The sequence below is a fragment of the Anomaloglossus baeobatrachus genome, chromosome 7 (genome assembly GCF_048569485.1).
Source record: "Anomaloglossus baeobatrachus isolate aAnoBae1 chromosome 7, aAnoBae1.hap1, whole genome shotgun sequence".
Lineage (NCBI taxonomy): Eukaryota > Metazoa > Chordata > Amphibia > Anura > Aromobatidae > Anomaloglossus > Anomaloglossus baeobatrachus.
In genome coordinates this window covers 298849330-298870337 of record NC_134359.1, presented here as the reverse complement: position 1 = coordinate 298870337, position 21008 = coordinate 298849330, and the positions used below count along the sequence as shown (strand labels likewise).

The 21008-nt window shown below is 47.3% G+C and overlaps 2 protein-coding genes across 2 annotated transcripts; both read right to left on the bottom strand.

Moving 5' to 3' along the window:
* Positions 1 to 3298: 3298 nt before the first annotated feature.
* LOC142246775 (E3 ubiquitin-protein ligase TRIM62-like) lies at positions 3299 to 4807 on the bottom strand. Its single transcript, XM_075319825.1, has one exon. The coding sequence runs from the start codon at positions 4805 to 4807 to the stop codon at positions 3299 to 3301; it is 1509 nt and encodes a 502-aa protein (XP_075175940.1).
* Positions 4808 to 9346: 4539 nt separating this feature from the next.
* LOC142246508 (E3 ubiquitin/ISG15 ligase TRIM25-like) lies at positions 9347 to 12984 on the bottom strand. The gene has a single exon (XM_075319570.1). The coding sequence runs from the start codon at positions 12970 to 12972 to the stop codon at positions 11404 to 11406; it is 1569 nt and encodes a 522-aa protein (XP_075175685.1). The 5' UTR covers positions 12973 to 12984; the 3' UTR covers positions 9347 to 11403.
* Between the last annotated feature and the right edge of the window lie 8024 nt (positions 12985 to 21008).

The window sequence follows — 21008 nt, the reverse complement described above, 5'->3', positions numbered from 1 at the left end:
GCTGTTGCCTTCAATCGGGTCTTGACTGCTGGGAAACCCCAGATGTTCCCTTTGCTAACGGATTTGACCAGTTTTACAGCGACTCCTAGCCTGGTCAGGGTCCGTAAGCCCTGCCGGATGGTGCTGGCTTCTCTTTGTTTCCCGATCCGGTACCGTCGGGCCACCGCCCGTCCCCGGTCCTTACGGTTCACTCCAATCAGCCTCTCCTGCAGACGGTCACCACCGTCTGCCAACCTTGCTGTTCCGTCCGGGCCACACACCCGGACGCCTTCAGTCTCCTCTCCTACCACTTCGCTTCACTCATCCTCAACTCCTCTCCAAAACTGAACTGCCTTCCTTTTCCCGCCTCCAGGACTGTGAACTCCTTGGTGGGCGGGACCAACCGCCTGGCCCACCCCCTGGTGTGGACATCAGCCCCTGGAGGGAGGCAACAAGGATTTTGTGTTTGACTTCGGTGTGCCTAGCCAGAGTGTGGGGTGTGTTGGTGTAGTACCTGTGACGACCTGGCTTGTCCAGGGCGCCACACCACCACGTTGTTAATGCCGCTATCAGAATTTAAGAACCGCAGGCAGCACTTTACTCCAACCGCAGTCTTTAGAGGCAGGTCCGGGCTGTAAGACACAGCCATTACCTGCTGAGTATGGGGTGAAATCCCCGAGACCCCCGCTCCATACACCTGCTACTAACTTATGCCTAACATGTACATATGTCGGTAGGGGGCCGCCTCCGCCTTTGTGAGGACCCCAGAGGAAATTATAGGTGACGCAGTGGGGAGGGGGAAGGCACCCACAGTAAATTAGGGAGACATTTACTGTGAGGCCCTGGATTGTGAAGCCCCCCCCATGTATGTAATGTTTGTTTAGCTGTGCACCCTTTTTCATTATACAGCAAAGCTTAACCAAAAGGAAAGGGAGACAGCACAGGGTACAGGTGAGGGCTGGTCAGCCCTGTGCCCCACCCCCGTCAGCCCCACAGGCGGCCCTGTGCCCCACCCCCGTCAGCCCCACAGGCGGCCGTGGGTGAAGGTGGAAGAGAAAGAAAGAAAAAACAAAAACACACACCCACACAGGGCAGCACCAGCAAGCATTGTAAGGAGGCAGGAGCTGCGGTGCTGGGCAGGAGTGGGTGCTCCAGGGGATCCCAAGGTTTTACAGTTGACCAGACCTACCCTGGAGCTGGCACCCCAGGCAGGGTAGCTTACAGTCTTATTGGTGATAAAGACACCACATTTGGATGTATTAACCCCCCCTCAAATGCTTTGTTTGTATGTGGATGAAGAGCCGGACTGCCCAATCCTTGACTTCTATTATATTCATTACTCTTGTTGAGCCCGTCAGAGCTTCCACCCTGCTCAACTTAAGTAAAGAGCACTCCTACACTTAGTGCTTGCTCATTACTTGTAGTTCTGGTTTAGGCCTCTTTCCAGCACCTGTCAGGTCTATGGAGCATCCAGCACTAACTAGTAATAATGAGCGGGCACTATAGTGCTTGAGTGTTCTTTTCTAGAATCGAGCAGGTTTGAATCTGATGGGCTCGAGTATAATGGAGGTCACTTATTGGCCAGGCCGCCTCTGCCCACATACAGCATTTCCAGGGGATGGACACCACTGCATCCGAAAACATTATTACCCTCAGTGAGAGCCAGAGACTCAGTGCGGTGCAGATTCCCATCATTGAATGATGGAGCTGATGGTCGGATCGCTCATGAATGACACCCTTGAGACTCAGCTGAGTGTTAAGCATACATGATCGAGTATTGAGCAGTGACACGCTCACTCATTACTTACTAGTAGTAATGAGCAAGCACAACCATACTCCTCACAAGGAGCAGTTAGATGCTCTGATGGGGGCGACTCAAGTGTAAAAAAAAAAAAAAAAAAAAAAAGGGGAAGTCAATGGGGAACTCAAGCATTTTTCCGGAAGAGTTATCAGAAAATTGCTTGAGTCCCTCATTGGCTTCCACTTTACTCAGGTGTTCGAGTCATGCCCATCCGAGCATCCAACTGCTTGTTATGAGTACAAAGCATGGTAGTGCCCGCTCATCACTAGTTACCAGTACTGAGCATCCGAGCATGGTAGTGCCCGCTCATCACTAGTTACCAGTACTGAGCACCCGAGCATGGTAGTGCCCGCTCATCACTACTACCAAGCATGGTTAGCACTAGTAGCAAGTTCAAAGATAAACGGTCAATATAGAAACAGCTTTGACAACAGGACGTCCATACACACAGGTTTATTGTGACTGATGCCATAGACAACATTACAGATACATTTAGCATGGACATTGGGAGCCTTTCTGGATTACACGCTAACCTAGAAGAAAAATCAGTAAAATAAGGAAACAGACATTTTTCTCTGGTCCTCTAGAAATGTTATGGACATTATGGGCCTCATTTAGATATCCGCAAGTCACCTGTCCATGTCTTTTGCAGACTGAATGGTCTGAAAATAATTAGGGGAGGAACAAAAAACCAAGATGGCATCAATGTGCGGTACATGATTACACTGTAAAGGATCGGAGATGATCACAGGTGGTAAACCCGACACTGATGAACAGTCCATATTTTTTTACATACGATAAACATCACATACAAATGATTGAGGCCTAAAGGGCTTTTCCATCTTATAAAGCTTGTACATGTAGCTACAATATACTATCAATTTGTGATAGTGAAGATCTTCTGATTCCGAGAATTCGAGTCACCGGGGTAAATCCATGAGCGCAGCCACAATCTTTTAGGCCTTGTTCACACAATGAGGATTTGAGACTCTCCGGTTGCAGATTTACTGCTCCTATTTGATAAATTAGGTTATTTGTGTCTTTTCAGGGCATTTGTATTAGGTCACATCTTAAATAAAACTGGCTATGAAAACTTCCTGTTAATTATATGTATGGATTATATGCGTTTTTTTATGCAGAACAGTGGGGGGTTTTTTTTTTGTTTTTTTTTTTATCTGCAGACTCTTTGTCTTGCTGAAGTCTATGGGCAAAAGCCACAAAGAAACGTATATTTACCAGAAGATACGTTTTTAGGTTGTGGATTTCAGAATTGCGGCGCCGGTCAGTTTCCGTATTTTAAAGGCAGTGGCGGTGAAATCGAGAAATCCCATGCAGTTTGAAGTTAATCTAATACACCGGGGTTTTTTAGTGCACGAAAATACACATCGTGGAAAGCCTTAAGAAAGTCACGTTATGGCATATCCTATCCATTTACCACCACTTAATGAGATGGACGGAACCCATTAATTATGAACGGTCAACAACAGACAAGTCACCCATTAACATTAAATCTCGGCCTCAGCTTCTTATTGTTACAGAAGCTCCATCAGTCACATAGAAGAGAACATGTAGGGGTTCAGTGAATGAGGCGGTGAAGCTGTGCAAGTGTTTTATGGGGTCACACAGCTCATAGAAGGACAGACGCCCGGCCTCATAGTCTAAGAACAGACCAAGTGTTGGACATCTTTGGATTACATTGAGGGTTAGTATATGCGAGTTGAGACAGACTCCATATTCTCCATCATACAAAACCAAACACCAAGATTTATCATTCAGTCCAATCTTCGACTTATTTCCTTCTCTTTTTATACTGGGATATGATACTCCAATGCCACATAATCCTATCTGGTTCCACTTCACCTCCCAGTAATGTCGTCCTGAGGAGAGGCCACATCTGCTTAACACCTGGGAGTAATCCACAAATCTTCCCGATAATTCTGGCCTCTCCTGTTCTTCAGATCTTGTTGCCGTTTTCAGATCTTCTGATATCTTCACCCATCTATGAGCCGTGTCCACATCCAAAAATATGTGTGTGACAGGGACCCCGAGATCTGATGTTATACTGGTGACAATATCCCTGATCGGGCGGATTAAGGTCAGTGAGATCAGAACCTCATCTAGATCCTCCTCAGAACCGACCTCTCCACCATCTCCCCCTGTGTCGCCAACACCTCCAAGACTACCCTCTGTAATGTAACTTTCTTGTAAGAGCCTAAATGGGTCAGTGACACGACGCATCTTCCTGGACAGCTTTTTCTCCTGTATTTCCAGCTTCTGGATCAGGTTATATAGCTGCATCACAATCTTCTCCTCCTGCCTGAAGACCTCAGTTAGTGCTCTTTTTTCTGCTACTTCCAGTTGTTTCATAATGTCCATAAATCTCCTATTAATGCTCTTCCTTTTACCTGAGCCTTTCGCATGGATCTTTCTCGTACGATCCTGTAGAGTCCGGATTCTTGTTTGAATTGCTTTTTGTGGGCTTAGTTCATCCACATATTCCTTCTTAGAAGCCTCATCTTGAAGTTCCTTCTGGTGTCCTTGGTGGTCGCCAACCCTACAGCAAGACACACACAGACAAGAAACATCCTGTAGGTAGTAATAACCCAGAACCTTCTTATGGAGAGGACATTTTATGCAAGCAAAAGATCTAGGGGGTTTTACCATGTCATCTAATGTGTTGTCATGTGCTGTCAGGGGGTCGTCACATACGGAAGTCTCACAATACCGACAGAATTTCACAGCTGGAACAGGAGACTCTGAGCAGAAGATTCCGGTCTCCTCTGTTTCAGGCTCAGGAGATGAGAAACGCTCTACTATGTTCCTCAGCTTCCGATTCTTCTCCAGGGCTGGACGCTCCAGATATTCTGCTCTGCAGTCAGGACAGGAATACACTCCAGCCGCCTCCTGGGCATCCAGCGCACTCACAATACACGAGCGGCAGAAGAAGTGTCCACATCTCAGGGATACGGGATCTGTGTAGAGGCTTAGGCAAATGGAGCAGTCCAGCTTGTCTCCGGGGTATTCCATTCTGGAAGAGGAAGAAAGACTGATTAATACCAATCATACTCCAAATATAAATTTACAAGGACAGGATTTGACTATCCTTGTCAGTGACATTTTGTCCTGAAGGGAGCTGTGACCCCAGAAACGCGTTGACTTATATTAGCTCCTCTAATAAAGACTTTGAGGATTTAATTTTCGTCTTTGGAGTGGTGACAAGCGCAGCGACGACAACTGGTCTCTTGATTAATTTTTTTTATCTGCCTGACTCCCCAGTGCTGCAGCCATCTCCACCATTACATTCTTCTCTAGGTGTGGTGACCTTTCACAACCCCTATAAGTGAGTACATTCTTCACCTCTTCTCCTGCCTACCTGGTAAGACCCTATTGTGCCTTTTCCTCCACAGGCTCTTACTGTATGTCACTTATGAGCTCTCTATTCTCCAAACATAATTACTTGGGACTGGAAAACTCAATATTCCTTCACCCAAACTTCCTAACTTCGGCCTACACTTTGCCTCCGTCCCCCTCTTCTCTTCGCTGTTTCAGAGTCCCCACTATCGAAGCAGCTCCTTTGTTCGTAACCCTAATCCTGGAGCACGATCGCTCTCCTTCTCCTGAGAAGCCAGTCTGCCACTTTCCACCCCAGTTACTTCTTGCCATCACTGCTCACCATCTCCAAGTCCACCGTGAGTCTCTGCTGCTGCTGCTTCCGGTGTCTGGTATTTGCTTCTACTCTGATGACAGGTCAATGGCGCTGCAGCTAATCAGTGACCTCAGTAGGACGTTCAATCTCTTTAGAGCAAGTCACAGCACAGGAGGCCACTGCAGTCATTTATCACATTAAGACAATTTTCCACCACTGATTGGCCTCCAGGAGGCGCCAACTCCCATTTCACCTTTAGGCCATGTTCACACGGTTTCTTTTGTATGACAGTAAATCAAGCAGTTTGGTCAATCAGAAAGACATCACCCTTTACACAGTGCCGTTATATCCAGCTTAGTGCGGTCAGTCCCTGTGATTGTGAATGACTTTGATGTCCCTTGTGTCCAATTTGCCATAAACGGTCGCCTTATAAATCTTAACTGAAAAAACGTATTGGTACGCACTAAGGGAGAGAGCAGGCTATCCTGGATAGGGCAAGCTGTGGACTGCACCTGTTATGTTCCCTACAATCAGAACCCACTGCATCCTGGACACGGCGGGTCCTGACCTGAGAGTCTCCTCTGCAGGAGACGGCGGCTGCTCGTGCCCACGATCCGGGCAGTTGTGGTCTCTCGCTTGTGTTCTCCCTATGGAGAAAGCTTGCGACGCCGCAGCAGAGAATTGACATTTGTGGCTCACAAAGCCACACCGCAGGTCAGTTTATGCCACAGGCAGCACACGATTTCTAGAAATCGCTTGTACTGAACAACGCAGCAGTTTGAATACAGCTGAACCGCTGATCGTGGGCTCGCTGCCTTAGGCTATGTGCCCACGGGCGCTCGTACCTGCGGATGTATCCGCAGGTACGAGCGCATGTTTCCCGCAGCTATTTTTAGCTGCTAGATTACAGCGGAATAGCTGCGGGAAACATGGGGAGATTCATGCGGCTTACCTGCGGACGTCCCGGCCTCTCATCTCATAGCGGAGGGCTGGGACATCCGCAGGTAATTCCGCATGAATAATTGACATGCAATTATACATGCGGATGCCTACATCCGCAGCATAGTCGGCAGCTGCACTTTCCGCAGCGTGGACACAGCACTCCCCATGTCCCATAGGATAACATGGGGGTGACTGTACAAGCTAAAACCTGCGGATTTATCTGGAAAATGCAGAAAAATCTGCAGGTTTTCCACGGCAAAATCCACAGATGCAAGCTCCCGTGGGCACATGGCCTAAGGGTGGGAGAAAATGGGGCACTAGGCACATCCAAGGCTTTCACATGGACTGTTCTGCATGACCCAACTGCTTGATTTACGGTCATCCATTTTTTTTAGTAATGTCACACAGGAGGGGATTAGATACACGGCTCAGCAGACAGTATCACACAGGAGAGGATTAGATACACAGCTCAGCAGACAGTATCACACAGGAGGGGGATTAGATACACGGCTCAGCAAACAGTATCACACAGGAGGGGGATTAGATACACGGCTCAGCAGACAGTATCACACAGGAGGGGGATTAGATACACGGCTCAGCAGACAGTATCACACAGGAGGGGATTAGATACACGGCTCAGCAGACAATATCACACAGGAGGGGGATTAGATACACGGCTCAGCAGACAGTATCACACAGGAGGGGATTAGATACACGGGCTCAACACTCACCTGCAATACCTTCTTCAGCCATCAGACTTTGCCATCAGTGAAATCCTCCAGTTCTTATTAACCTTCGATCACAATCACCTGAGCCGCACTGAGGCTTCATGGGAAATGTAGTCCTGAGAGGAGGCACAGGTTTTTTGTTTGTTTTTATTAAAGAGTGAAAAATGACAATTTTTCCAGTAGAAGCCGCTCCAGGATCAGCGCCACCTCTGGGGGAGTACGGCATTTGCTGCATTGTGATGAGGTCTTTGCTGTCTTTGATAGGACGAGGCCTGGTCTGGAGCAGATTATATCAGGAGCCGCTATAGTCGTGTTGCCCCAGAGGCTGGGTGTATAATATATATATCTCTATCTTATATTATGTATATATTACAGCTATTTTGCAATTGTTTCAGCGCCTCCTGGGGGGGGAGTACGGTATTTGCCGTCTTGTGAGGAGGTTTTTTCAGTTTTTGCTTGGATGGGGCCTGGTCTAGATTATACCGCTATAGTCGTGTTGCCCCAGAGCTGGGGATTTTATTATATATATATATATATATATATATATATATATATATATATTATCTTATTATGTATATACTACAGCTGTTTTGCAATATTTTCTGTAAGTGCTGCCTCATCTCAGGTAATGAGGAGTGAGTCAGTTGCTGGGCAGAGCAGCTCGGGGGGCGGAGTCTAAGTTACCTCAGAGTTTAGTCAGAGCTCAGCCAGTGCACATCAGCATGTAGAGGAACTCTAACCCCGCTCCAGCCGACTGTATGGGAATGGAGTGACCCAAAAAAAACCATAAAGAAGATGGACATACAGGAGAACCTACTATACATGAGGGAGAGAGAACGGAAACTTGGGGTCTGCTGGAGAACGCCGCTCCGACCGGCTGTATGGGAACGGACTGACCCGAAACCTCCATAAAGAAGATGGACATACAGGACAACCTACTATACATGAAGGGGATCGAGAACAGAAACATGGGGTCTGCTGGTGAACGCCGCTCCAGTGAGCTGTATGGGAACGGACAGACCTGAAACTACATGTAGGATCCCCAAGTACTTGCTCCCCCTTAGGAAGATGGAAGGTTCTGGTCAGCACAGCGACTTTAGCCTACCTGAAACTTAGTGCTGATGGACATAGGAGGAGTACAGGCCCTTGAAGGAGTCCCCTATAAAGAAGATGGGCACACAGGAGAACCTACTATACATGAAGGGTGGAGAGAACGGAAACATGGGGTCTACTGGAGACCGCCGCTCCAGTGGGATGGAAGGAATCCACCTCTGTTGTGTCAGCTTGGTCAGCAGGATAGGCTCTGTCTGCACTCGCTGCCATCACGCCTCATGTGTGACTGTATCCCTGCATCCATTTGCTATTTGGCCGTCTTTCTAGCTGTGTCATCTGAACATGTTGACCCATCTGTGGCAGTGAACCTTTTTTGGCTTCTAATCAAGTAAGGTTCATCTGGTTTACTGTTAACGTATCTCCTCCACCACATTAACACTATGGGGTAACGTAACTGATCACCACTAAAGAGAGGGGACAGTCACACGGCAGCGGTAACCCCGCACATCCCCAGTCACCGGAGCGCCAGGTGCTGGACGCAGCCATCACCACCCGTGACACACGCTAGAGGAACCGACCCATGCCCGGCGTCCTGTATACACAGCGCTCCGTGTGTCACACAATGGCCTGACCGCTCTCTGTCTTCTCCCACCAGGCGTTTTCTAAAACCTAAAGTGGAAAATAAATGCTCAAAAGTCCGAACACGAAAGCCGCAATGTATTTTTAATAATAGAAATGAATAGAAAGTGACCCCTCCAGAACAAAACTCTTCAGAGAACTGGCAAAAACAGATTTGTATCCGGCATCCGCACATAAAAATCACACATTTAAAACATGATAAAATCAGTCATAGACAGCAGGGACAGACCGGTCTACGCGTTTCGGGCAAAGCCTATAGTCTTGACAGTGGTCTGAACTAAGGCGTATACATTTATACAAACATGACACTGAAAAAGCTGAAAAAAATTCCAATACTAAGTCTAATTACCAAATTACATACACATGGATATAGACGGCTCACAATGCACACGGCTCCACTCTGCAAGGAAAGAACAATTAATGCATATGCAAATATTCATAGCACAAGGTACCAGTGTTATACATATCCATATACAATGCTGAAAATAGACACCACCAATTTATATAAATACTAAAATATAAATGTATATAAAAAAAACTAATGAAAAAAATCATTTTTTCATTATTATTTTTTATATATATATATATATATATATATATATATATATTACACACACACATACATACATACACATATTTATATTTTTGTATTTATATAGATTGGTGGTGTATATTTTTCAGCATTGTATATGGATCCTATTACAGCCTATGGGGCTGGTCGTATGGTCACGTGTTTTGAAGACCAATTGGCCTGGAAAAAAAAAATCACAGAAAAAGCACAAAAATGGCATCAATCTGCAGTCGGTGAAGGATCGGAGATGAACAACAGTCCATGTTTTTATATACAATAAAATCACAAATGATTGAGGCCTAAAAGGACTTTTCTCATCTTGTAAATGGCTTGTACATGTAGCTACAATCTACTATCAATTTGTGATTGGTGAAGATCTCCTGATGCCGGTAACCCATGAGCGAAGCTGTGCTGCCACAATCTTTCAGGCCTCGTTCCCACAATGAAGATTTGTGGAGTTTTTGATGTTGAAGATTTTCTGAAGCATTTCTGCACCTATTAGTTTTTTAATGCATTTTTTGGGGGTAGATCATATTTTAAATAAAAATGCATTGTTTTGCAAACTACCTGTAAATTAGCTTTGATAAAACTATGTGAGGATTAGGCCTCCTTCACACATCTGTGAGAAACACAAACGTTTTGCACAGTCTTTGGTGAAAGCGCGCGCGTGTGTGTGTGTGTGTGTGTGTGTGTGTGTTCCGTGTGCTGTCCCCGTGCTATCTGTGTGACATCCAGATAGCACACGGGCAGCATGAGCTGGTATACTTACCTGTCCCTGACACTACTGTTGTTTCCGGGTCCACATTGAGTGTAGTGAATATGCATGAGCTTAATGAGCGGGACTCGGGTGCAACAGCAGAGGCAGAGACAGCAGAGGCAGAAACAGCAGCGCTGGAGAGAGCAGAGGCAAAGACAACAGCGCCGGAGAGAGCAGAGGGAAAGACAGAAGCGCCGGAGAGAGCAGAGGGAAAGACAGAAGCGCTGGAGGCAGCAGAGGCAAAGACAGCAGCACTGGAGAGAGCAGAGGGAAAGACAGAAGCGCTGGAGGCAGCAGAGGCAAAGACAGCAGCACTGGAGAGAGCAGAGGCAGAGACAGCAGCGCTGGAGAGAGCAGAGGCAAAGACAGCAGCGCTGGAGAGAGCAGAGACAGCAGCGCTGGAGAGAGCAGAGGCAGAGACAGCAGCGCTGGAGAGAGCAGAGGCAAAGACAGCAGCGCTGGAGAGAGCAGAAGCAAAGACAGCAGCGCTGGAGAGAGCAGAGGCAGAGACAGCAGTGCCGGAGAGAGCAGAGGCAGAGACAGCAGCGCTGGAGAGAGCAGAGGCAGAGACAGCAGCGCTGGAGAGAGCAGAGGCAGAGACAAGTGAGTATAACAATTGTTTATTCTTAAGTGACATGTGCTTTCTCCAGTGCGTGTCACACAGATCACATCAGTGTGTGGCCCGTGTAACATCCGTGCTGCCGGGAAAAAAAAACAGACATGTCGCCATGTGGAGCACATGTGTGTTCCACATGGCCACGTGGTCTGTGAAAAAACACAGATGTGTGCGCGTGTGTCCGTGTCTCCGATACGTGTGGAAACGGACGTTACAGGTATCAGAAACACGGATGTGTGAAAGGGACTGTACATGCATTTCCACTCTGTTTTTTTTTTTTTATCTGCAGACTTTCCTTGTGTCTATGGGGAAAATCTGCAAACAATAATTATATTTACCGCAAGAGAAATTGGTATATTCTGAATTTTAAAATCTCATGCCGCTCAGTTTCCGTAGTATAAAAAATAGCACAATGGGGTGAGATTTAGAGACATGACAGCAGCTTGATGTTAGTGAAATACGCTTTGCCTCTTCTACTCGAAAATACGAAGCATCAAAAATACATCAAATACTCATTGAGGGAAGCGGTGGTTCATTCTCGGGATTAGTGGGGTCCCAGCAGTCAAGAAAGTTATGTCATATCCCATCCATCTACCACAACTTACTGAGGTGGAAATAATCCATTAACAATCAACAACTGGACAAATCACCATTAACATTTAATCTCAACCTCAGCTTCTTATTGTCACAGAGGCTCCTTCATACACATAGAAGACCACATGTAGGGGTTCAGTGAAGGAGGCGGTGAAGGTGTGTAAGTGTCTGATGGGGTCACACAGCTCATAGAAGGACAGACGCCCGGCCTCATAGTCTAAGAAGAGACCAAGTGTCGGACATGTTGGCTTCATACTGAGGATTAATACATTTGAGTTGTGCCATACCTTATATCCTCCATCATAAATATCCAAACCCCAAGATTTATCACTATATCCAATACCAGACTGATCTCCTTCCCTTTCTATACTGGGATAGGACAATCCGATGGCACATTCTCTTATCTGGTTCCACTCCACCTCCCAGTAATGTCGTCCTGAGGAAAAGCCACATCTGCTTAACACCTGGGGGTAAGTCACAAATTTTCCTGATGATTCTGGTTTGTTCTGTTTTTCTCCTATATGTATTGCCATTTTCAGATCTTCTGATATCTTCACCCATCTATTAGCAGTGTCCACATCCAGCAATATGTCTGGGACATGGAACCCGAGCTCTGATGTTACATTGGTGACAATATCCCTCATAGATCGGAGTAAGGTCAGTGAGATCAGAACCTTATCCAGATCCTCCTCAGAACTGACCTCTCCACCATCTCCCCCTGTGTCCTCCTCAGCTCCTTGACTAGACATTATAATGTCACTTTCTTGTAAGAGTGTTATTGGGTTGGTGACAAGACACATCTCCTCCACATGATGCATCTTCCTGGACAGTTCGTCCTCCTGTATTTCCAGCGTCTTGATCAGATGAGATATCTGGGACACATTCTTCTCCTCCTGCCTGGAGACCTCGCTCAGTGCCTTCTTTTCTGCCATTTCCAGTTGATTCTTAATGTCCATAAATATCTTACTGACGTTCTTCCTCTTATCGGAGGCTTTCTCCTGGATCTTCCTCTTACGATCCTGTAGATTCTGGACTCTTGCCTGAATTTCTGCTTTTTTTGGGTTCAGTTCATCCAGATACTCCCTCAATTTCTTCTTCTTGGTCTCAGAAGCCTCATCTAGAAGCTCCACCTGGTGTCCTCGGTGTTCACCAACCAGACAGCAAGACACACACAGACAAGCCGCGTCCTGCGGGCAGTAATACTCCAGAACTTTCTTGTGGAGGGAACATTTTTTGTGACCAAAAGAGTCGGTAGGTTCTGTTAATATATGATCAGCAGCTTTGTTGTGGGCTGTCAGATGTTTGCCACACAGGGAGCTCTCGCAGTGTAGACAGGATCTCACAGCCGGGACAGGGGACTTTGTACAGTAAGTGCAGAAGATTCTGGTCTCCTCCATCTCAGGCTGAGTAGATGAGAAACGCTCCACTATGTTCCTCAGCTTCCGGTTCTTCTCCAGGGCCGGACGCTCCGGATATTGTGCTCTGCAGTCAGGACAGGAATACACTCCAGCCGCCTCCTGTGCATCCAGCGCACTCACAATACACGAGCGGCAGAAGAAGTGTCCACATCTCAGGGATACGGGATCTGTATAGAGGCTCAGGCAGATGGAGCAGTCCAGCTCGTCCCTCAGCTCAGCAGACGCCATTGTAGAGTGAAAGAGCAGGAACCGAAAGTGAAAAAGTTTCCTTACATAAGAGGCGGAGAGTTTCTGAGAAGACACTATTAACCCCTGCAGTTCAGATAGTGAGGAAGAAACTGATTTTGGCTATGTGCGCACGTTGCGTACTTCACTGCAGAAATTTCTGCAGCGATCTGAAGAGCACATGTGCTCTTTAAATCGCTGCAGAAATGTCCGTAGTGAAAAAAAAAAAAAGCCGATTCCATGCGCTCTGCCTGCAGCTCCTGCCATAGACAGAGCAGGAGCTGCCGGCAAAGCGCAGGAAAGAAGTGACATGTCACTTCTTTTTATGCAGCGCTTCGGCAGTAGCCGAAGCGCTGCGCTCTTAAACGCCACGTGCGCACGGCCCCTGCACAATCTCCATAGACTGTGCAGGGGACGCAGGACGCATGCAGTTACGCTGCGCTGCAAAGCGCAGCGTACCTGCATGAATTTACGCAACGTGCGCACATAGCCTAACAAGGTCTGGGGTTGGATTGGAGTCGTAGTAGTTGTACTGGCGCCACCTGCTTGTAGTATAGAGAATCCACCAGTAGAACAAGGAATAAGAAAAAGCAAAGAAGCCACAGAACTTCTGTTGATAAAAAGTGGCATCAGTTACAAATGTTGTGTGTGGACTTCCACCCCCTTTAGGCGCTTTCACACTTGCGTTCATTGCAATCCGCCGCTATGGAAAATAGCACAGTCTGTTAACTGACTGCGCTATTCTCCATAGACTTTTATTGACAACACACTGTGACGCAAGTGTCTGCGTTGCATCCGCCAGCTGACGCCGAGTCATTATTTTGACAGAGAGGCGGGCGGAGGGAACCGCCAAGATGGCTATTGATTGTGTATGGTGGTGGATTCCATCACGTTCTACTGAGGATACTCAGCATGTCCAGCAGAACGATCTAAATAATTTAAAATCACTCCTGGTCTCTCTATCTCTCTCTGTCGGTCGGTCTCTCCCTCTCACCCCCTCTCCCGTACTCACCGATCACCGGCGCGGCGCTGCACGGCTGTCACACTGCTCTGGCGGCTTCTCTTTTGAAAATGCCGGCCGCTCATTATTCCATCTCATATTCCCTGCTTCCCCCGCCCACCGGCGCCTATGTTTGGTTGCAGTAAGACGCGCCCCCACGCTGAGTGACAGCTGTCTCACTGCAACCAATTACAGCCGTCGGTGGGTGGGTCTATATCGTGCAGTACAATAAATAAATTATTAAAAAAAAAAACAGCGTGCGGTCACCCCCATTTTTGATACCAGCCAAGGTAAAGCCACATGGCTGAAGGCTGGTATTGTCAGGATGGGGAGCCCCAAGTTTTGGGGAGCCCCCTAGCCTAAAAATATCAGCCAGCAGCCGCCCGGAATTGCTGCATCCATTAGAAGCGACATTCCCGGGACTCTACCCGGCTCATCCCGAATTGCCCTGGTGCGGTGGCAATCGGGGTAATAAGGAGTTAATAGCAGCCCATATCTGCCACTAAAGGCCCCGTCACACGCAGTGATATTATTAGTGATATCGCTAGCGAGCGCACCCGCCCCCGTCGTTCGTGTGTCACAGGCAAATCGCTGCCCGTGGCGCACAATATCGTTCGGAGCCGTCACACAGACTTACCTGCCTAGCGACGTCGCTGTGGCCGGCGAACCGCCTCCTTTATAAGTGGGTGGTTCGTGCGGCGTCACAGCGGCGTCACTAAGCGGCCACTGAATAGAAGAGGAGGGGCGGAGATGAGCGGCCGTAGCATCCTGCCCACCTCCTTCCTTCCTCATTGCCGGCAGCCGCACGTAAGCTGTAGTTCGACGTTCCCGAGGTGTCACACATAGCGATGTTTGCTGCCTCGGTAACGACGAACAACCTGCGTCCTCAACAATCAATGATTTTTTTTAAAATGAACGACGTGTCAACGATGGACGATTTGGTGAGTATTTTCCATCAGTAACGGTCGACGTTGCTAACGATGCCGGATGTGCGTCACGGAATCCATGAGCCCGGCTCATATATCGTTAGATACATCGTTGTGTGTAACGGGGCCTTAAGTCCTAGGTTAATCATGGCAGGCGTCTATGAGACCCCCCCATGATTAACCTGTAAGTGAAAGTAAACAAACACATACACACGAAAAAATACTTTATTTGAAATAAAAGACAAAAAAACACCCTCTTTCACCACTTTATTAAAATCCCCAAATACCCCATAAGGTCCGGCGTAATCCACAGAGGTCCCACGACGCTTTCAGCTCTGCTACATGAAGCTGACAGGAGCGGCCACAGACCATGACCGCTCTCTGTCAGCTCCACGCAGCAACTGAAGTGAATCGCGCTGTGAGCGGGGATGTCACTGAGGTAGTGCCAGTGTGTGCAGTGATGATGGGGGCGGTAGTGCCTGGGTGTGTGTGACGATGATGGGGGTGGTAGTGCCTGCGTGTGCGGTGATGATGGGGGCTCGCTCTCTCTCGTCTAAAGAAAACTAACGCAATGTGTTATTTCACAGGAATCCGTTGCCTTCATTATCACACTATTTATAACGCATACATCACATGCGCCACACAATGCATTGTGACGGATGCCAAACGACGCAAGTGTAAACGCAGCCTTATTTACTTTGGTCACATCATGAAGCCCCGTGTACTGCAGGTGACTGTAGTGGTTGGTTGATTTTGGGCTCTTTCTTCAACAAAGTGGAATAACTTTCCAGAAATATGTAGATTGTAAAGTTTGTCTGAAACCATCAGCTCAGAAAAGCTACCTCGGACAGACTTGACATTAATAGATCCTAGAGAAACTAAGCCCAAAACTCTTTAAACACAAATGTGGACTTACTGTGGGATCCTCTGGATTGCATCCAGGGAGTGGGGCAGCATGGTTGCTCATTTGTTAGCACTGTTTGGTGGCTCAGTGGTCAGCACTGTACGCTGGCTCAATGGTTAGCTTTCACGGCGTATGTACAGATGGAAAAGCAGCTCCTAGGCTGATCCTAAGACTAGGACCCCAGCGCTGTCCCTTATATCGAAGGTAAGCTTGATGGTAGCCAGGTTTGAGCCTCCAGCGTGACCCTGTCTCCTGACCAAGCCCTGATACTACTTCCCCCCACCCAGGGAGCGGGCCGGAAACCCAGCAACCAAAACCCCACAAATAGGCACAGACAAGGGTAAATGAAAACTCGTGCACACAGAACTCAAACACAAAGTAAGCACAGTATGTGAACTGGGGAGTAACATAAAAGGGGTAGGAAATAAATGGCAACTGGAGAACTTACACCATGCAAAACCGCAACTTGTAGATCACCATAGAACTGGATAACCACAGGAACTGAGGAAGCAGAAGCTATATCCGGCACTCAGCTCCAGGATCCAGAACCTTATAAAGGGTGCAGGAAGCTGAGGATGGTAATCAGCAGCCTGAGCTCCCAGCAGATGATCACAAGCCAGCAAAAATTAACTCGTGCCATACTGTAGCACAGCCAGACCCAGCCGACGCTTATGACAGGCTGAGCAACTAAGGGATCCTAGCCTGCCTGTCAGACTCTGCAGTGTGAATAGAGTCCGATGCTGCCATGACACCCAGCGAGTGCAACGCAGAACACCACACATTAGCACTGTACAGTGGCTCAGTGGTTAGCACTGCAGTCTTGCAGCGCTGGGGTCCTGGGTTGGGTTTAAATCCCACCAAGGACAACATCTACAAGGAGTTTGTATGTTCTCCCCGTGTTTGCGTGGATTTCCTCTGGCTTCTCCGGTTTCCTCCCACACTGCAAAGACATACAGATAGGGAATTTAGATTGTGAGCCCCAATGGGGGCAGTGTTAATGATGTATGTAGAGTGCTGTGAAATTGATGGTGCTATATAAGTGATCAAAATTGTTGGTACCCCTTGTTTAATGAAAGAAAAACCCACATGGGTTGAATAACAATGTCTGAATTTCATTTGTTCAGTTTCATAGATTTTTAATTTATTCCTTTTGTCAGATTCAAGTTATTTCTGTGACCATTCTGGGATTTCCTTTCATTAAACGAGGGGTACCAACAATGTTGACCACGTGTATAAGTGTAGCATCCTGGGATATATGGGGTACTCGGTTCCGGGCAGTGTACGTCTTGGGAATGTCATGATGGTGGCCGTTCCCGGTTTCGTGCCCTGGGCCCTTTTTGTAATGGGGATATTTACAGGGGAGTTAGGAATAAAGTTATTTGTGACGCCACTTGCGGTGTTGCGGCGAAATGTGGGGAGCCGCCGCTGCAGGTTCTGCTGGGGTTGATGGAATGTGCAGCTCTGATGACTTGGACCCTCCACAAGTAGGGTATTACCCCAACGGGTGTATACTGCAGTGAGCGTTGGAAGAAGGAGTCCAGACAGGTGTTCAGTGCAATTGGTTTACTCACTTTTCAGGTGGTAACTGGTTACCCGAGGTCGGCTGGTTTCGCCTCCAGGTCCCCTTCATCCCAGTGCCAGTCTGGTTCTTTGGTACCTTCTTCCCCTGCACCTGTCTCTGGTAAGTGGGTCCCCGTGGTAAGGAACACTCAGGGTCCCCAGTCTGTGGTTTGTCCACCTCTGTCCACCTTACGGTAGCGTGAACCCTGTGGGGATGGAGTCTCTGGTCCTGTCCCCGACTCTCCCGTTGCTACGGAGTCTTCGGATTCTTTAGGGTCAGCAAGGTCCTTGATGGTCCCCTTTGCTGTGCAGGTGTTAACAGGTCGGCTTGGAGCTCTTTCCTGTCCTAGGGTCCTGTACCCCGTCGGTGCGTAATTCCGGGAGTACTCCCCCGTACTACACCGGCAACTACCTCTCCTGGGTACCAGGTCAACTTTAATCCGAATCAGGATGTTGCTCACTCACCACTTCACACTCCAGCTGTCAACTCTGACTTCACACTGACTACTCTCCACAGTCCACCTCTCCCACCTGGTCAACTAGTGGACTGGACTGGCTCCACCTCTAGGCAGCCATCCATTGGTCCCAACCTAGCTGGGTACCATTCTATGGGGGATTTGTTGGGGTAACTGGGGTTACCTGGGTTCTTCGTGTTACCGGCACTGGGGTTCTGGGTCCCTAAGGGGGTAGGCCCTGCATCCTGGGGGAGATGCCACTATTCGGTATCCGACCGATAATGGGGTATTCGAGGTATTCGCTATCCGACGGCTAATATGGTATTCGCTCCGATACTTTCATTTTCGTTTCTGGACTTCCTGGCGCCTTTTTCAAGCCAATGAACACATCTGATGTTGCTTGCCCTCACAGTAATGCTGCAGCCATCTTTGTTGTGGTGTTACTGTGATTGGCTTGGCCGCACAGCGTCATAGGGGCTATATCTCTCCCTCTCTCTTTCTTACTCACCGATCACGGGTGCGGCGCTGTACGGCTGTCACACTGTCACAGTTTGACTTACCTTCCTTGTTTAATTCACAAACCACACAGATAGTCCGGTCAGATGAAGGCCGGTCAGGTCGAAACGTCATGACTTTTGATTTATGATGGACTATTTTCTTTTTTCCTATTTGCTTATACACCAATAAAAACATTTTTTGACTGCAAGGATTGTGCTTATCTCAATTTTTTGGGGTAGTGTACCGGAGTCCTCTCTTTATATATTTTGATATTTTTTCTCCAGAGCACCTGTAAGGTGAAGCAGGGTCCTATTCCTTACTACTTTACATCCTGCAGGTCCCGGCTCCTTCTATGATCTCGGAGCTTTAGTTCCTTCCATACATTTTCTATTGGATTCAGCTCTGGTGATCGGCTCGGCCATTCTAGCAGATTTATTTTCTTTCTCTGAAACAATTTAGAGTTTCCTTGGCTGTGTGTTTGGGATCATCGTCTTTCTGCAATGTGAGATGCAAGGTGATTCCAGGTCTTTCCGTCGCTCTCCACAGGTGTCCTTGGCTCTTGGACAACTTTTCTGGTAATTCTTTTCACTCTCCTGTCTGGAATCTTGCAGGGAGCACCTGGTTGTGGATCATTTATTGTGAAATAATGTTCTTTACACTTCTGGAACCTTCAGTAGTTTAGTAATTATTCTGTAACCAATGCTATCAATAGGTTTTGCAACAATAAGGTTGTGAAGGTCTTGAGACAGCTCACTGGTTTTACATTTCATGAGATGTTTCTTGTGTAGCACCTTGGTAATGAAACACCTAGACTAAATTTACATTTGCAATTTTAGATCAGTTCTGTAATACCGCTCAGAGACTGATCATATGTTCTTATTCTTGTCACTCGTCTATTGATCGGTGAAGTATATAGGGCACTTTTGTAGGTTTTGGTTATTTTAGTGCAAATATTAAAAGTTGAATTTTATATATCCCTCTTCAGTGAATGGTACCAATCAAACCATGAATATAATTACAGCAGGTACCAGCAGTCCCACCAGTAAGCACCATTTTCTAGGCCGACATATATGTAATAACATTTTACATAAAGGAACATGCAATACAGATCTGCATAAAAGCTTATTTTAGGACCTAGCTCAGATTGCCATAATGGGGCCATAATACCCGTAATCAGTCAGACTCAAGACAACCGAATCCTTGTGCTGCCATAATAACTGTGGAAATTTCTCCTTTCTCTATTGGTTTAGTCCTTCTGGCAGTGTTGGATGCTCGTCCTCTATAAATATGTAACGTCTATGTGACCAGCGTTCAGCAATCAGGTGAGTATGAGCAGGATAACCAGGTGAGTGTGGGCGGGATAACTGAGTGTGAGTGGGATGACCAGATGAGTGTGAGCATGATAACCAGGTGAGTATGAGCAGGATAACTAGGTGAGTGTGAGCGGGATGACCAGGTGAGTATAAACAGGATAACCAGGTGAGTGTGAGCGGGATGACAGGTGAGTATGAGCAGGATAACTAGGCGAGTGTGAGCGGGATGACCATGTATGAGCAGGATAACTAGGTGAGTGTAAATATAATAAGTAGGTATCGGGGGATAACCAGGGGAATATGAGCAGGATATCCAGATGAGCATGAGCAGGAAAACCAGGTGAGTATGAGCAGGACATCCAGATGAGCATGAGTAGGATAACAAGGGGAGTGTGAGCGGGAAAACTAGGTGAGTGTAAATAGGATAAGTAGGTATCAAGTGGATAAACAGGAGAATATGAGCAGGATAACCAGGTGAGTATGAGCAGGATATTCAGATGAGTATGGGCAGGATATCCAGATGACTGTTAGAATAATAACCAGGTGAGTGTGAGCAGGATAACCAGATGAGTGTGAGCAGGATAACCAGATGAGTGTGAGCAGGATAACTAGGTGAGTGTGAGCGGGATGACCAGGTGAGTATAAACAGGATAACTAGGTGAGTGTGAGCGGGATGACCAGGTGAGTATAAACAGGATAACTAGGTGAGTGTGAGCGGGATGACAGGTGAGTATGAGCAGGATAACTAGGCGAGTGTGAGCGGGATGACCATGTATGAGCAGGATAACTAGGTGAGTGTAAATATAATAAGTAGGTATCGGGGGATAACCAGGGGAATATGAGCAGGATATCCAGATGAGCATGAGCAGGAAAACCAGGTGAGTATGAGCAGGATATCCAGATGAGCATGAGCAGGAAAACCAGGTGAGTATGAGCAGGATGACCAGGTGAGTATGAGCAGGATGACCAGGGGTATATGAGCAGGATATCCAGATGAGCATGAGCAGGAAAACCAGGTGAGTATGAGCAAGACATCCAGATGAGCATGAGTAGGATAACAAGGTGAGTGTGAGCGGGAAAACTAGGTGAGTGTAAATAGGATAAGTAGGTATCAAGTGGATAAACAGGAGAATATGAGCAGGATAACCAGGTGAGTATGAGCAGGATATTCAGATGAGTATGGGCAGGATATCCAGATGACTGTTAGAATAATAACCAGGTGAGTATGAGCAGGATAACCAGGTAAGTGTGAGCAGGATAACCAGGTAAGTGTGAGCAGGATAACCAGGTAAGTGTGAGCAGGATAACCAGGTAAGTGTGAGCAGGATAACCAGGCAGGTGTGAGTGGGATGACCAGGTTTGAGCAGGATAAATAGTGGAGTA

What these genes read in the sequence shown, in the direction of transcription:
- LOC142246775 (XM_075319825.1), bottom strand. Translation starts at nt 4,807, where the DNA reads ATGGAATACCCCGGAGACAAGCTGGACTGCTCCATTTGCCTAAGCCTC.
- LOC142246508 (XM_075319570.1), bottom strand. Translation starts at nt 12,972, where the DNA reads ATGGCGTCTGCTGAGCTGAGGGACGAGCTGGACTGCTCCATCTGCCTG.